Source organism: Pieris brassicae, chromosome 9 (genome assembly GCF_905147105.1).
Source record: "Pieris brassicae chromosome 9, ilPieBrab1.1, whole genome shotgun sequence".
NCBI lineage: Eukaryota > Metazoa > Arthropoda > Insecta > Lepidoptera > Pieridae > Pieris > Pieris brassicae.
In genome coordinates this window covers 12,697,794-12,714,956 of record NC_059673.1, presented here as the reverse complement: position 1 = coordinate 12,714,956, position 17,163 = coordinate 12,697,794, and the positions used below count along the sequence as shown (strand labels likewise).

Below are 17,163 nucleotides of genomic sequence, written 5' to 3'. Positions count from 1 at the left end.
TCCCCGTTACTCACGCCCTAGGAAACATCACGCCGACATTAATTTGACGCAAGACTGGTTAGAACTATAACTATTCAGATACAATAATGTTATTTGAACATCAGTCTCGTGAAACGTATATTGTCCTGTGCCAGATGCAGCAAGTCTCCCGCAGCCAGTTACGAAGCCATGATTTCTTTCTTTCTACCTACGCCGTTTACCCTGGACTTTACGCATTAAAATTAATAAAAGGTTGTAGCGATGATGGAGCAACACGTGGCCCAGGTACGCAACTTTCCGTTGTTTCAGATTTTTTTTCGACCTTTCAACTCGATTAAGAACACTCTCGTTAGAGACCAACTGGGTCCAGCCTATACGAAGCATGCGACGATAACACCACATTTCAAATGCTTCTCCGGCGGGTATTTTTATATATTGTTCAAGCTTCACAGCCGTACAGAACAACTGGCCATTTGTAGCAAAAGAAGACCACAGCACAAAGCTTTCTTAATTTTCCTCCATAAAATCTTCTACATAAAGATATGTTAATACACTACTATCTCGTTTACCTTAATAATGATTGGACAAACAAACAAAGGGTACAAATAAAATTTGGTGGAAATCCTCTCTTTATTGGATTTACGGTGTGTATCATTTTTACACACTCATGTAATAATAATAACATTCTAATTCAGATACTTTATATTTTCCATTTTTATCCTCTTCTAGTGTATCTGTGTATCCTTTTTTGGCAAAAAGATTTGGAGGAGGCCTTCCAAATCCCGCCATTCCTCTCTGCACTATGCCACTCTCTGCCACGTACCACCTGCAGTTTCTTTAATGTGGTCTATCCAGCTCCTAAGTTCCCCTCTTTTTCATTTGCTGTACCTTGGGCACCAGTTTGGGTGTTTTTTCTCCACTTTTCTGTCCCTCTTGCCATGTACCCCGCCCATTTCCACTTTAGTTTATTTATTATTATTGTAACATCTGTTACCTTAGTAATTTCTCTTAACGCTGTATTCTTTATTTTGTCTCTTCTTTCACCACCTACTTATGTATCCGACATTATTTATTCTATGTTATTTTTCTGAAGACAATAACCAGCTTAGAGTACCCCTAGAATTCGCGCTTGTACTTAATAAAATGCGCGATGCAGGCCTTTTAATAATTGGTACGCACTTTTCCTGAAGGTATGTCTAACTGGTTCGGAAATACATTAGGTGGGAGTGCAGTAGTCCAGTACTGTAAAAAAACTTATTACTGTATGATGCAACTAAAAAATAGTTTTACAATATTTAGTAGCAATTTTATAGCTTTATTTAGTATATTTTATACTTTAAATGTTCTATACTGAATCTTTTATCGTAGACAATGAGGCTATTAACGTTCGTTTGCGTGATATAAGCCGCGGAAGTAAGGCCTATAGATAGGGTTACCAACAATACTTATTTAGTGTCAACTTATTAAGAGGCAATGTTTAAACCGTTGCATATTTTATTTATTCGGAGCCATATTAATGATATATGTATATATTACACAAAATAATTTTAAAATAAAGGCAAGTTTTTTTTAAGTAGACCTAAAAAAATTATTAACCTAAAATTTAATCCACCCCATCGGAAAGGCGTTCCAAGCCTGTTTAAAATTTACCCTAGCGCCATCTAGTATGCGCGATGTCAAAATCGGAATACTTAAAAATATTAACAGGTTCATTGAATTGTCTTATACCGCTGCGTCTATGTGTAACATAAGAAAAGCATCTGTAGCATACCTTGTCGCAAACAATAATTATTTGACACTTCTTGATTGGCCAAATACGCGAAAACGACATTCTGTGTTGCAGTCAATAAACATAATTTGTAGACGGGAACTGAGTTGCGTAACTATTGATCAAAATTATTAAAGTTTGGTTTCAGGCACATTAGTACTTTTAACTGGGTTTTTTTTTTCATTGAAACTTAATTGATTTAATAGCGATTTCTATTTTAGTGAGTTTAAACAGCGATTAGGAAGACAACGGAAAACCACAACATTGATTTATCAAAGGAGATCATTATTAAGAAAGTGGCCATGATGATGCCTTTGTAATGGCACTATAGAAGATACATAACATTTTTTTAAAATAATATTTATAACAATCGACAACCCTAACTCATAGACAACAGTGTAGAGCGCACCACAAGGCGGGCAGAGCGCGTTCACAGTCAAGTGCAATCAACCTGAACCTCATTGTTCTGCAGATATGCGAATCTATACATACAAGAAATACTTTATGCATGTATTCATAAAACAACATGTATATTGAATTATATCGTAATTATATATTTACTATTATAACAAGCACTGTTGGCCTAGTAGCTTTAGCATGTGACTCATCCCTGTGGTAGTAATTTCGATTTCCGATTGTGCACTAATGGAATTGCTTTCTATGTGCACATTTAACATTCGTTCAAACGGTGAAAGAAAACATTGTGAGAAAACCTTAAAACCAAAAGTTTTTACACATGAGTACGGCACAGGAGGCTGATCACCAACTTTCCCATTACATTGACAAACGATCATAAAACAGATACAGAAATCTTAAAAGGTTGTAGCGCCGATGCTTTTTTTATCGTAATAAACATGGTCATGCGCACATTGCGCAGTTTTCAAATTTAAAAATCTACCAACCAAACTATCACATCTTAATATATAATACGTCGGGTTTGTTCGAACACTTATAACTCGAGAACGGCTTGACCGATTTGGTTGCCTTTATCTATTAATAATATTGGAAAATCGACGAAAAAAAAATTAAACTGTCATCATGAACGATACGAAGTATGCCGGTTACAGATGAAATATCCGTTAATTGTGACCGTAACACTTATATTAAAAAATCGTTATATTAAGTCATTCAATCATATTACACCTCCTTCATAGTCTTCATAATGAAAGTCGTGGCAGTCTTGAAAAGCCCTAAGCGATAAGTCGACTTGCTGCCTTCACGCCACTCTATCATCAGCTTGTCTCAGTGCATTAGTTATGTTGAGATTTGAACAGTCTTAATTAATTCATAATATCGTCAAAATCTTGAATCCAATATTCACACAAACCAGTTCCAGTAAACAAATAATATAATTTATTATTAAATACTTTGTATTATCGCCCAATACATTCCCAGTTAATGTTGTTTGGTTTTGTCGGATGCACGACCGAGATAGAAGCAAATAAATGGACAGGAAAGCTTTCCGATATCTTACAATGGCAACAGAGAACGTTTTTAGTTATATTAGTCTATAGTAAACGGTTTGTAAAACAAAATATAAAGTACGAAATTTGATTTGTAGTTCATACTTAGTCAAAGATTTCGTACTCGAAATGTGATGTATGAGGACCATGTCTGTAGCTAATTTAATTTAATGATAGTGACAATTTTGATCGTAAAAAGCTTTTTACTCAGTTTTTGTTAAGACATTTGCATTGTTAACCTAATTAAGATCTTTGACGGGATTACGCGGGAAAATTAAATTGACAAGGACAGACTGACAGACTGACAGCTGACAGAATAGATAAATACATATGAATTACATGTATTATCGTATAACGATGTTTAATTATTTTGTCAGATGATTAAAAAAGATAAGACAGTTTTAGAAGTATCTACGAATGCCGCGCGTTTGAAATGATTTTTTATGTCCGCAAATAATATTTGCGCATACGGTGAAGAACATAGGCGAAGGCTCACCTACTTTTCTATAAAGAAAACAGATACAGAAATCTGAAGTCAAAAACAACAGGAGCTACAATTCAAAGCGCCATTAGTATTTTTATTACTTTCTTGTAAGTATGTTTAGTGTGTAACTTAATACAGATCTGCATGCAGGTTTTAATGGCACTTATGTAGGTGCGGCTGCGTTCTGATTTTTTATTTAAGTTGAAAATAGAGGTCACATCAGCCAATTTCCGCACATGTAATTTAATTTATTATCATCATTTTAAATAAATTTTTAAGGCTTGTAACTTCATCCGGTTATAAAATTATTACTTTAATAGTATTTTTAAATTTAAATATGTATTTATGCTATGATCAGCTTTCACTATAATTGGATAAATTTAACATATCGTTTATAATATATATGTATATATATATATTTTAACCCTACCAACAACATAAATAGAATTCGTACATTTAGGCTTTTTTATTCTCAAATAAATTTATAAATTCCTGGTAAGTGATCTATTACAACTAGAAGTCTTCCAACTAAATTGTCAAAATCCTGTTACAGAACACGAATTTGGAATAGCAAGAAGTCATAAAGTAAAGAGTAAAAAAATATGTTGCACAGATTAAAAATTTTATAACGGCTAAAAGTCGTATCATAGACAATTTGGCAGTTCTAACAATAACGCCGTATTCGTACTTTAAAAATCAAGAGTAAATAGGATGTAAGCAGGTTTTAGTTGTTCCATTTACGCCATTGAATAGAAATGTTTACAGAGAATTTATAAAAAACACACCACACCGTAATTCGTTCTATTACCAAGATACCAATAGTAAACGGTGGCAAAGCTCTCAATATTGACGCATTCCTCGCAACTCGGGCAAAGACCGTTAGTTTAGTCTCACAATATAACTTGGTACGTTGAATTAGTACTTGCAGTTACAGTATACTTACTGTGGAATGAAATTTTTAAGGATGTTTTAGTGGACTATAAAACATAAAGCAGTACAAGAATTTTAAGTTTACAACTTTAATGCAAAATGCATCTTTAATACAATGATAATAATAGGCTTTTAATTCAGATACTTTTACATTTAAACACATTTATATTTCTATGTCAATCTTTTTAGGTACAGGCAAACTTCTTGAGCATTAAACATTTGAGTGGGGGAATGTTTGCGCATGCGTACACAGCGCGGGACACAAACGTCAACTGATTTACCAATCACGCCATCGACACGTCACTCTCCCGCCGCCGCGCTAAAAATCGCTTCTGCGCTGGCATGGCAACATTTGTTCAAGATGTTTGCCGTTATCTATATCTGTGTGCTCTTTTTTAGCAAAGGCCTCCTCCAAACCCCGCCATTCCTCTCTGCATTATGCCACTTTCTGGCATTTTATCCACCTGCTGTTTACTCATTTATTTATATACAAATAAAAAAAACAAAAAGTAAGTACGTTACATAAGTTATCAGGCAACAGGCGGCCTTATCGCTAACAAGCGATTTCTTCCAGGCAACCCTACTTAATATATATACTTAATATGAGCTATCCACCGTCTCAATTGTCTTCCTCTCTTTCGCTTATTGCACCTTGGCCATGTCTTTCTTGCTCCACTTTTATGTTCCTCTTACCATATGCCCGGCCCATTTCCACTTTACGTTATTTAGTTTTATTGTATCAACTAATACAATGATAACTAAGCTTATAATACAACACCGAAGTCAACCAGGTAGGAGTGTTACGTTAGTGGTATGTAATTGATGAAGAACCAGGAAACATTTGGGAGTCCGAAATTAATAATACCGTGATGGCCAGAAATATCAGTAGAGGGTTTAGCTCATAACGGCTGATAATGAGTTTAAATATACATTTAAATAATAGTATCTACTGTACTTTATGGCAATCTACTGCTATATTTTAACTCTGATTTGCTCTTTCGCGGTCGTAATGCCAACAAGAAGTAAAAGATTTCACGCAATTTGTATCAAATTAGTAATCGTAAATTTTATGGTTTTTATACGTAGCTGGTTACTGGGTTTTATGTTTGCAATAAATTCCGTTTTTATATTAAAGGCTATGTGGATAATTGTAGCGTTTATTTCTTGAAAGATGCCTTTCAAATATTTGTTTAAATTTCACTGTTTTTGTAATAAATTTTGAGGTATTAAAGACAAGTCGAATCAACAGCCGTGTAGATTAAATTCTAGCATGGTAGCATCGTCCTCTAACTATATAATGAGAAACACGACCAAAATTATGAGATCAGGCGCAGTATTCGTGTCTCGACGGCAGAATATGAAACTCCCCACGTATTATCTTGACGTGAGTCCTTAAAAAATAACTGAGCACTACCAGTACGTGGAACCAACTGCCCATTAAATTTCCAAATCAATTCGACTAAGAGTCCTAGAAAAAAAAAGCGTACCAATTCTTCGCACTTGCGAGCCGTCTGGTAATTTGAGTGTCTATGGGTGGTATCACTAAACATCATCTGTTACATAAAAATATTTGAATATTCCAATATGGCGGCCCCTAGCCTTGATTTGAAGACCAATAAGCTAGAATTCTCTGGAACCACTACTCTTTAAACGTCAATTAAAATAACAAGTAAAATTGCATGTGCATCTAAGATCGTGCCGTGTTTCCTTCAACTGACACAAATCAAAGAATAATCGACACGCAATATTAGCTTTTTATCTGTATGTCGAACCTTTAATATTCATAAGGTATTCGATATGGAAATGACAGTTGTAAAAAATAACACGCAACGCTTTGAGATAAGATACGCTGTTTTATAAAATGTTTTTGACATTAAATAAATGTTATGTGTATGATTTGATTATGTACTTATATTTGTATACAGTTAGACATTACACTCACTCATTCACTCACGCGTGTTCTGCATGTGTTAGTATTTGTTAAGCATTTTGGGACATATTAATGAGATCAAAAAATAATAACAAAAAATATTGTTACGGAATTAAATATTAAGTTTGTTTTAGAAGAGCTGGGAACCCTGACACATGTATGTTTAACGTAAGTTTCAAAATCTTACACATTATAATGCATTGTTTATAAATATATTTTGGTTTATTACTTATAATCAAAAAAAATTATTAAGGCCATTCATTATGGCCGTTGAAAGCCGAACTTTTTTACGAACTCGGTATTTTGACAGTTCCAAGTGTAAAGCCTAAAAGAACACAGCCTTTTATAGAAAAAAGTATTCTAATTATTTAAAGTAACTTGCACCACGATGTATTTAAAAAATTGTTACGTCTTGGCTATCGAAACTATTTAATCAGCTTCCCAGAAGTTATAGATCACAGTGTTATGCTTTCAAGGGGACGGTAATTATATGTTAAAAAGGCAAAGTGCCTTTATAATGTAGGAGTGTATTTAGACCATAAGTTTTGACATCTTAAGTATTCTTATAATTATTGCATTAGGATAATAAATATAACATTTGCATACCTATTTTTAAATAGCGGATTGCGCGGTTTTTTTAATTAATAATTTGTATGTTCTTTGCAAATAAACAATTATTTTTTATTAATTCTAGTCAGACTCTAATAGAAAGATCGGTTGATAAAAAACTTTATAGGGACTTTAAAAATATACATGATAATGATTCCTTTGTTCGCAAAAAACACTAAAACTGAGTAAGGATAATTTTAGCTTAAGCTTCTTAAAAAAATACAGTAAAACGTAAGCAAGTGACAACAGAGTAAGCGAGAAAACTAATTATGAAAGTACTAAAACCTCTAGAAGTGAGAAACATGTTACCTGTATAAGTGATTGTCATTTTAACGCGTAATCCTCTACAAGTGAGATTGATACTTGCCTAGACCTCTATAAGCGACAGTTAAACGCAAAGATGTCATGTGGAACATGGTGTAATGGTTGCAGCTCTTTACAAACATTGTGTAAAACAAAAAATTTGGCGATTAAAAAGAGTGGTGGTGAGTTTATTGCCAGTTCTTCTCTTCCGTTCTACGCCCTTGATTTGAGAACTCGCAGTAAATGTAAAATTAGATGCATTTAATATGTATTTCTTTATTGACGTTCATAAGTGTACATTGTTTTACCCACATAAATAAATTATTTTGAATTTATATTCTGTTGCTGTTTATAACTAATTCCTATATTTCGACAGTCTTATTTATTTTTAAAATCTTATTAAAAGTTTTAATATCTTATGTCAGGGGATAATTTTAATTTCACGTAATAATGTTTATTGGAGCAGTGCTGGCGTAGTAGCTACAGCGTGCGACTCGCATCTCTGAGGACGTAGGTTCGATCCCCGGCTGTGCACCAATGAATTTCTATGTGCGCATTTAACATTAGCTCAAACGGTGAAGGAAAATATCGTGAGGAAACCGGCTTGCCAGCCATCTGAGGCCCAGACCTAAAAAGGTTGTAGCGCGCATTGTTTTTTTAGTAATGTTTATTGCCATTATTAACGGAAAAGTTACTTTGATTTAATAAGATTAATGTTACGTGTGACGTAATAGGAAAGTGTGCGCTCAACGATGACAATGCACTTTATTTCCTTTTTAAGAAAAACAAATGTTATATTTCAAATATTATTAATTGAAATTGCTTCCTGTAGCAAAAATATATCGTGTGATGATTACGATTACAAGAATAATTAACACGAATTTAATTTTGTTGCATGTTGGAGTTATTTTAAGTCAATTATCAATTATAATTGAATATTTAATGAACTAGAAGGAAAACACTGTTTCTTTTATTTTAACACCAGAATGGATTTAAGTTTTTAAAGCTAGAATATATATTCTCATGTGGTAATATAAGTATACTTATATAAGAGGTATCGTAACCCTATACATAATCAGTCGCAGATATGTTAAATAAATCTGTAAAGGAAAGCGAAAAGTAACAAATAAACTTATGTAAACCACAATTTGGCATGCTAATCTTGGAATTTGCCAAACACGTAAGACATTGGAGATTTACGTATAGAAAGTTTAATAAATTACGTTTGACTTTGTATTGATTTGGTTTTTAAATTGACTTCACTGCGTCGATACTGCGGGTACACTTAATAATTTATTTAAGCCAGAACCACGAACAGGTGGGTGAGATTATGATTATGCATGATCCAGTGTAGTATTACCATATAATTCAAAATCGAGGCTTAGCTGTCCAAATATCAAACTTGTCTTTACCCTGCATTGCACATAGAATAAAAATCCATTCAGAATGCATTCAAAAGTTCAAATGATGTTTCGTACGCATTTCATACATATGTATACATATTTTGTAACTACGTTTAGCAAGACTATTTACCAATTTTTGCTGGTGTAGTCACATCTTAATTTTAAAATGTTAGCTCAGAATACGGAAACCTAATAAGGTTAAAACATAATAAGTATTCTATCTTTTGTTAAAGTTCGATCAAACCAAATTCAAATCCGTTCCGAAGGACCACGGTTTGGTCGTAATGTCCAGTAGATTTCGACCAAACCTCGTGGTCATGGTAATAGAGAAAAGCTTTTATTGCTGTATTTATTTCCAACCTTAGGGGCCGTTCAAGTAATACATAAGCATTTTAGGGAGGAGGGGGAGGGAGTCTTTCATTTCTTATTTGGTGATTACGGATCAACAGTAATTATTTTCACACATATTACCCACACATTGAAAACGAAATGAATTTTTGAAGATTCCTACAAAAAAATAATATGTTTATGTACTATTATTTATGAGGGTTTTGCTTACTTTTGCTGACAAGAGAAAGGGGGGGGCAGAGACAATTTACACTAAATCTGCTTACGTACCTAATACTTGAACGGCCCCTTATAAAAATAACATATTTTTGACGCAACACAAAAATATATATTAAATTATATAAAGTTTAGTGTTTGGTTGCCTCTCCTCTTCCAGCTTCCAACGTTTTGGTCTACATATTCGCAGTTTACTGCTTGTCACCAAGACAAAGGTACAAGTATTACCAAATATTGTTACTTACAATAACGAATGCATATTTACTAAATCTAGGTTCATAACCTCATTGAAATTCAGTGTGTAACATTTGTTTCGAAGCTGTAACTAATACTGTAAATGACCTTCAAACAAGAAAGATCGTAACACATCCATTTTCTTTGTATGTAATTCGACACACTAAAAGTGAACGCAACGTGTCAGTAAAAAAACTAATATTGTCAATACGTTTTACGAGTTACTTAACTGAGCCGAGTTTGTCACGTACGTAATTGAATAAATAGAGTTGAACTACTTATGTAGCCTTATTCATTTTAAGCCGCAAATGTTTAACATTTTACCCTTAGTTACAAATACATTACAAATTGTTCTTTATCTTACGTGCTTTTGTAAAACATCTTCATCTAGCTGGCCTAGGCATCTAGTAAATGTTGTTTTGCAATGACATTGGTTAATATTGGGTTAATAGTGTTAGAAAAAAATCCTTATTTTTGACTTTGAATATTTACGATTCTCCGACCAAATAATACACGAACACATTCATAAATAGATCAGACCGTTTTGGAAGAGTTTGGTTACAAACACGACGTTTGTCAATGTCATTTCAAAATTAGTACTAATCAATGTTTTGCATTAGATTTCGACGAGAATTTCCGAATATAACAATAAATGCAGACATCCTACGCCAAAATATATTGTAAAAGTCGTTCAATCACATAGTAATTAATGATTTTTTGCGTGAAACATTATAATTAATTTGATAACGTAATAATATATTTTAATAATGAGATTGAAATACATGATAAAATAATATAAGAATTGACTATAATGATATGATTCATAATGTAATTGTAACTTCTATTCTACCTTTTAAGATTAATGTGCACATATATGCGAACTTCAGGTTGTACCCCAATAACATTTTTGTACCAAATTCTTGCAAGTAAATTATTATTATTATAAATCACGTGATTATTGTTTATAAAACAAAAGTAAAAATTATGAAAGTATATTATTTATAAAAAGAAAAGATCCACTATATGTATATTAATAATTATTTATTAATATCTAAAAGATTGTGTTTGACACATGTAATTACTTTAATGACATATTAAAGTAATTGCTTTCTTAGTTTCCGATTAGTTCTATGATAAATATGTATTTTTTTACTGTTCTATTTAATTCAAGGTTGCCTAAAGAAATCGCTTGTTAGCGATAAGGCCGCCTGTTGCCTAATAACTTATGTAACCTTTTTGTTTTTTATTTGTATAATTATGGTAACGAAGTATAAATAAATAAAAAAAACTAATTAGGGTTGTTATTTTTTTATTACTTTATTGATTTTTTTCGAGTTCAAAAAGCGTAAAATAAATATTAAATAGAACGCACAAGACTTTTTCTTTCCTCAACAAGTTGTAATACTGCGCAATCCTTGTGTCTCTTAAAGATGTCACAGTTTGTTTAACACGATCCTATATATCACTTCTTTCGTAACACAATGATTGGTATACAATGGACCGCCGGATCTTTAGCAAGTGGATATGCGAGATCCATAGTAGAGCCGAAACAAGGCATGCGTAACATTAAACATTAGTTTAGTACAACAGCATTTTACTAATAAGTTTTATCATTATAATACTTGAAATAACTAAAATGTGGACGGTAAAAATCGCATTCCTGACATAGAATACGCGACCAAATAAAAATTTCTCGGGCTGATTCATTTACATGCATAAAAATGCTGTTAAACATACGTATTATTGGTATTCCCAATTTTGAAGTTGTGGTATAATAAAAATCACAAAAACTTTCTCGTTAAATATGCGATGTTTTTTAACAATGTTAAACAAATTATTATACTGCTTTACAGTGAGTTTAATTATTTCTCTAATGAAGAAAATCGCATATAATCATTTAACGGATTCGTTTTACATATCGCTTTAGTTGAAAAATGATTTTATTTGTAAACAATGTTGTTTTGTTCACTCATTGTGTTGGTATTTCTTCCTTTTTCTAAATTAATATTTGACATTAAAGGTTATATGGTTTAATTGATGTACAATTGATTTCGGTCTTAATACACAGAGGAAAATGTGGATGAGAAAATGCCTAAGTAACAATTAATACTGTATTGGTTAGTTAAAATTGCCTACAGTGGAGATTAATCACATACACTTAAAAGTTTCGCATGTACTATGAAAGATTTCAAAGCATTCCACATATTTTACATCCATTTCCCAGACTAACATCTGCATATCAAAACAACATAAAAAGCGTTGCTGAGAATAGACATAAATACATTAGATTATTTATTAGTTAAGTATTATGCAAACGGAAATGCACATGACTCCGCCAGTTTTATTACACATATAATTATAATGTGCTCTGTGCAATTATAAATAGGCTTGAGAAAATGGCTTGAATGTTCGCGCCCGAGTCTTAAAACGTAATGGACACCAATTTGTATTTGATGTAAACGGAAGGGCAACGCGCTTAGCGGATTCACTACCAACTTACTGCTAATCTAAGAGAACAATCATTATATTTTCTACTTACTGTAATTGCTAGGTTGTTGTTACGAGGATTATATCGGTACTTTTATATCCTAAAGCTGTTTAACGATAGAATTCATTTATATATGTGTTCGATGTTGTATGCGATGCGATGATATACCTTGCACAGGTTACACCATTCGTTTCCGTTTGTTTAGTAATATTAGTTAATAATCATAAAATATTAATCCTTTAGTTTTTAAATTGAACTTGTGAATTAATAAAATTTTCGTAAAAAATCTACTTTCAGAGTAGATTTTACTCCTTACTTACTTACTCTTACTTACTCTTACTTACGTAGATTAACATTTACTGAAGTGTTTCACAATATTTTGAGATTGGACGCGAAGTAAGATGAACAAAACGAGTCACATCAGGTATGAGGACTGACCCTTAAAATAATGCTAGGGGCAAACCTTAGAGGAGTAATATACTTGTGAAGGGGGTTTCCTACTAAAATTGTGTTTTATATAACTGTAAATGCATCTTTTTTTGCATAAATCATCTTAGTTAATCGCCAATGTTATTTATGTAGATAATGAAAGCCTTATTTATTTATCCATGGACGCAATTTATGCGGAGTAGAAAATAGAAAAACACAAGGCGATTGGTTTAAACTGTGTACTTTTGCAGTCACTGATAATTGCATTTATTTACACGAGTTAAATTCGGTGGCGATTTTTGTATAGATATGTACATATATATAAATGAAACGCTTTGTTTGAAGCTGGGTTATAACTGACTTTAATTGTTAAAAATATGAGCCTATAACTAATAAGATTAGGGGTAAGGTTGCGGAGCTAAAAAACCTAAATACGGTCTTCTCATGGTTCATCTATCTAAGTGACAATTTAATACGAACTTTTTGGACATTATCTGAAACAAGAATGTTGGCTTCAAGTCTTCGACGGTTGATAACATTTGGTTTATGCTTCTAATTATTTTATTATGCACTAAAATACCTATAGATATTTTATTATTTTTATTACCGCTTCGTAGCATCACAATATAAAAATTGAACATAATTAAATGAATGGGGGGCTGGCGGCCTTATCACTTTCGACCTATTTCTTCCAGGCAACCACTGTGAGAAAAAAATATGTAACTTAACTAATGCTAGGTTACATAACTTAAGGTTCTATAAATATTGATTAGTTAAATACTCTTTCCAATTAGAATGTATTGTTACGGTATAGCTGTACACTGTAATTGTATTTAGTTTTTACCGTCTGTCCAGGTTCACCGGAGATTCTTTACACACACACGCTATACCAAGTGCTGAGCACCACCCATGGACACCTCCGGTATGTTACCTTAGAGAGTATGAAACGCAAATTCAAAAATTCTCTTAAAACGACCTTGGGACCTCATGCCACTCCATAGTACGAAATACCTTCACTGGGACTTGACTTTAGAGGTCAATTGTCAAAGGCAGAAAATTTCTTAATAATCCCTCGGTAATGGAACATTAGGCATCGAGTAGATATGTATGTTAATATTTATGTATGTTTGTATTTAATCAACGAGTTCTCATTAGATATTTTTATTGTCTAAAGACGGAAAGTTTTTTCCGGAATTTTAAATGCAATTCACGAAGATTAGAATTACGAATTTCCACTTCCGAGAGACCGTCTTAGGTGAATAACAAAATCATTAAATTGTGTGGTGGAACGGAACGGAACGTGTATAACGTATCTAATAGGTATTGCTTGCGAAATTGATCGAATCATAGAAAACATCTCATAATTTTATTAAGTAATTTCAATCAGCGATAATCTATTCGTAGATGAAAAGGCATCAATGGTTCCGCGTTGTAGAAAGGCAGGACGTTTGAATGATTGAAGAAAGTTTATATTTCATTTCAAAAGGTTTTGTATGCGCGATAAATCTAGATGAAAATGAGCAAAGAGCAACTCATTATTAACCCAAATATCTGCTAATTTTAAGTAATGTAACGCGTTCACAACTAAAATATTATTCAAATGACTAAATTCATATATTTTCTAAAATTAAAGGTATCAACCAAAAAAAAATATAAACATTAAGTTCGTACCATTACGACATTAAACACTTAGGTTTTCGCACGATATTAAATGTATAACACTATTCAAAAGTTCGTGGGATATTTTTTTTTTGTTTATAAGACTAGAATGAAGAATATAATATATTTTTAATAACTAAAATTATTATTATATAGTAGTATATAAAAAATATGTGCATAAGCAAAACCGATATAAGACCAAAATTATACAATACAGTCAATATAATGTAAATGTAATATTTTATATCTCAAAATTAAACGAAAGAAAAACTCACCACTACTTATTATATCAACACCAAACTTTGTACCATTAATTGTACTCATACATCACAATTAATATTATCATTAAAACAATCACACTAAATCGTACATTTCATTTTCCCGCGCCTAAGAACGCATGCCGGCGTGCACTCTCCGGCGCAATCTACGAGCAACTGGAATTCAAAGTTTCAAACAACAATTATACTCCTGTACTGGTGTCTTTCCAGCCTTCACAAACTGAAGCTCAAGCAAGCCAAAAGACAGTATAAACTAAGCTCGAAGTAGTAGAAGCATGAAGCGAGGGATTAGTGAGCTTATTTTCTCCTCTTAATCCGATATATCATTTATACCGATACACGCTTGAACATTACACTATTTGTTGTAATAATAGGTGCTTCTTAACTTAGCTGGAGTTTATTTACCCACAGTGTTTTATATATATATATAATATAATATAGATAAAATTATATATTTTTAGGTACCTAGGACCAATGAAGAATGGGTCCAAACAGAATTTGCAACAAGATGGCAAACACGTACTGATTAAGTGTTCTCCAGGATCAGTATTTTTCAACTATAAAAATGCACTGTACATGTACTTTTAGATTGCGTTGATTATGACTATTGTTTTATATATGTTAACATTGGAGCAAAGAGAAGAAACTCCGATGGTGGTATATTTAATGAAATAATGGAAAAATACATATACTGAGGCATCTGCTTTTCTCCAGTGGCATCTCGAAAATAAAAGTTGCCAACATACGAAACCAGGCTAGCGCACTTTAAGATATTGTCATTGGAGAATCGCAGAAAATTAATTGATATATCGTTTGCATTTAAGATATTTAATAATCAGATTGATTGCCCGAACCTTCTATCTAAATTTCTCTCGACTTTCCGTAGAACGCGTTTTGGTAACGCGCTTGTTTGCCTTTAAGTGCTCGTCACATTAAAAATTGTATTTTGTTATATCAGTGTGCCGCGTGCAGTGTGAGCGTTTACAAGCTTTTATCAATAAAATACATAATTGGTTGAGAAAAACATCGCCGAATGCATACAATCCTCCTGGGTTTTTAGACGAAGAAAAAGAATCTGGTGTACGACTAGGTACATGGAGAGAAAACCATACAAATGGAGCCTTTGAAAATCTAGCTTCGCAAAATTACTGTAACCTTACCAGTAATAGGCAATTTCAGTCCGTGAACAGTATTGTGAAAATTTTAATAATAGCGGAGCAGTTTCGTGGGATAATGCATTTTTTTTAATAAACAGCTTTCAATAAACAAAACTTGGAATTTTATTTTACTATAGGAACAAAAAGCGCGTAGTAAGTAGGTACTCACCAAATTTGAGATTGTTGTACGAAATTCTGAGGATTTCCTTCAAATTGAGTCCAACGAATTGCACCAACGAAATTTAGGCACGTAAATATTTTCAGCCCCAGCTCCAGACCCCAAAGATGATTTAGTTTCTTTTTTTCTTGTAGATATTGATTTATCACATTTTTAATTTTTACACTAATTTCTTTGGGACCAAGTCCCTCAACACACAATTCTCTCGTAAATACATTAAGCACTGCATTTCTCGCATCGCGGTTTTTATAATTTTTGTTTTCCGTGTTCCACAAATAATCGTAACTTCTATAAAGTTCAATGAATTAAATATTATCGGCAGCGCCAAATTTAAAGGATTTTTTGTGTCATTTTTGTTGGACGTTTCCAATTTTGTTTCACTGTCTGTGTCTTTAAGAGATGTACATATAAATAACAGAAAACTTAAACAGGCATTCCAATATTCTAAACTAAAACTTTTTCTTACATTTGACATATGACAAGTGACAAACCTGCCATTATTTCCATATTGAAACTCCAACATGATAGTATATGTTTGAGTTTGAAATTAAATTAAAGGTAAAGATAGCTTAACCGGTATCACCAAAGATCTGCTCTGATACTTTGTAACTCTTATGAGTTACTAGCGATCCCGATTTCAAAGTTGTGTTTTTATACAAAACTGTACCACATCAGATCCACGGCTATTAAGTAAATGAGTTAATTTCAGATTGAGTCGCTATTGTTATTAGAAGTAATTGATTACCAGTAGTGAACCTTCAGAAATGGATAAAATACGAATGAGACTGATTTTTTTATAGCTAAGTGTGTAGATTTTTACTCGAAAGAGTTTATTGTCATGCTATTTTTACCATAAGGAACATGGATTTTCAAAGCCTTACAAATGGAAACTAGCTTCATTAGAATGATCTTTATTTCTATTTCCGGAATCTTCATCATCATCATCTATTCTTAGAATAGAGAAGTACTAGCAAATCACAGAAAACAATCTTTTCATATAAAATTTAAACAGGCATTCCAATATTCTAAACTAAAACTTTTTCTTCACATGTTACAAGTGTTGCCTGCATTAACATATTATTTATTAACATATTCAAACTCAAACAATTTTTGAAAAGGTTCTCACTAAACTCGAATGAAACTCTCTTGCACTCAAAATGGTTCAAACTGATTTGTACGATACTTGCATGAACATAAAAAAATATCATACAAGATAAAATGTCGATGGAAAATAATCGCCTAGCGATAAATCTCTGGCGATTCTCGTATAACATAATCGTAGGCGAGAATTTAGTTCTTGCCTGTAT

The 17,163-nt window shown here is 32.5% G+C and overlaps 1 protein-coding gene across 2 annotated transcripts in view; it reads right to left on the bottom strand.

The window, feature by feature from the left end:
* The window catches only part of LOC123714614, a 45,444-nt gene extending 29,208 nt beyond the window's left edge, over nucleotides 1-16,236 (bottom strand). The window contains exon 1 of one of the 2 annotated variants that reach the window (XM_045668962.1): nucleotides 15,848-16,236. Coding sequence is in view for 1 of the 2 variants with exons in the window: in XM_045668961.1 (XP_045524917.1) it covers nucleotides 14,519-14,567 (49 nt within the window). In the remaining variant the exon portion in view is untranslated. Of the gene's footprint in view, nucleotides 1-14,518; nucleotides 14,655-15,847 lie in introns of those variants that run through there. The other variant, XM_045668961.1, reaches the window with a different exon arrangement.
* Between the last annotated feature and the right edge of the window lie 927 nt (nucleotides 16,237-17,163).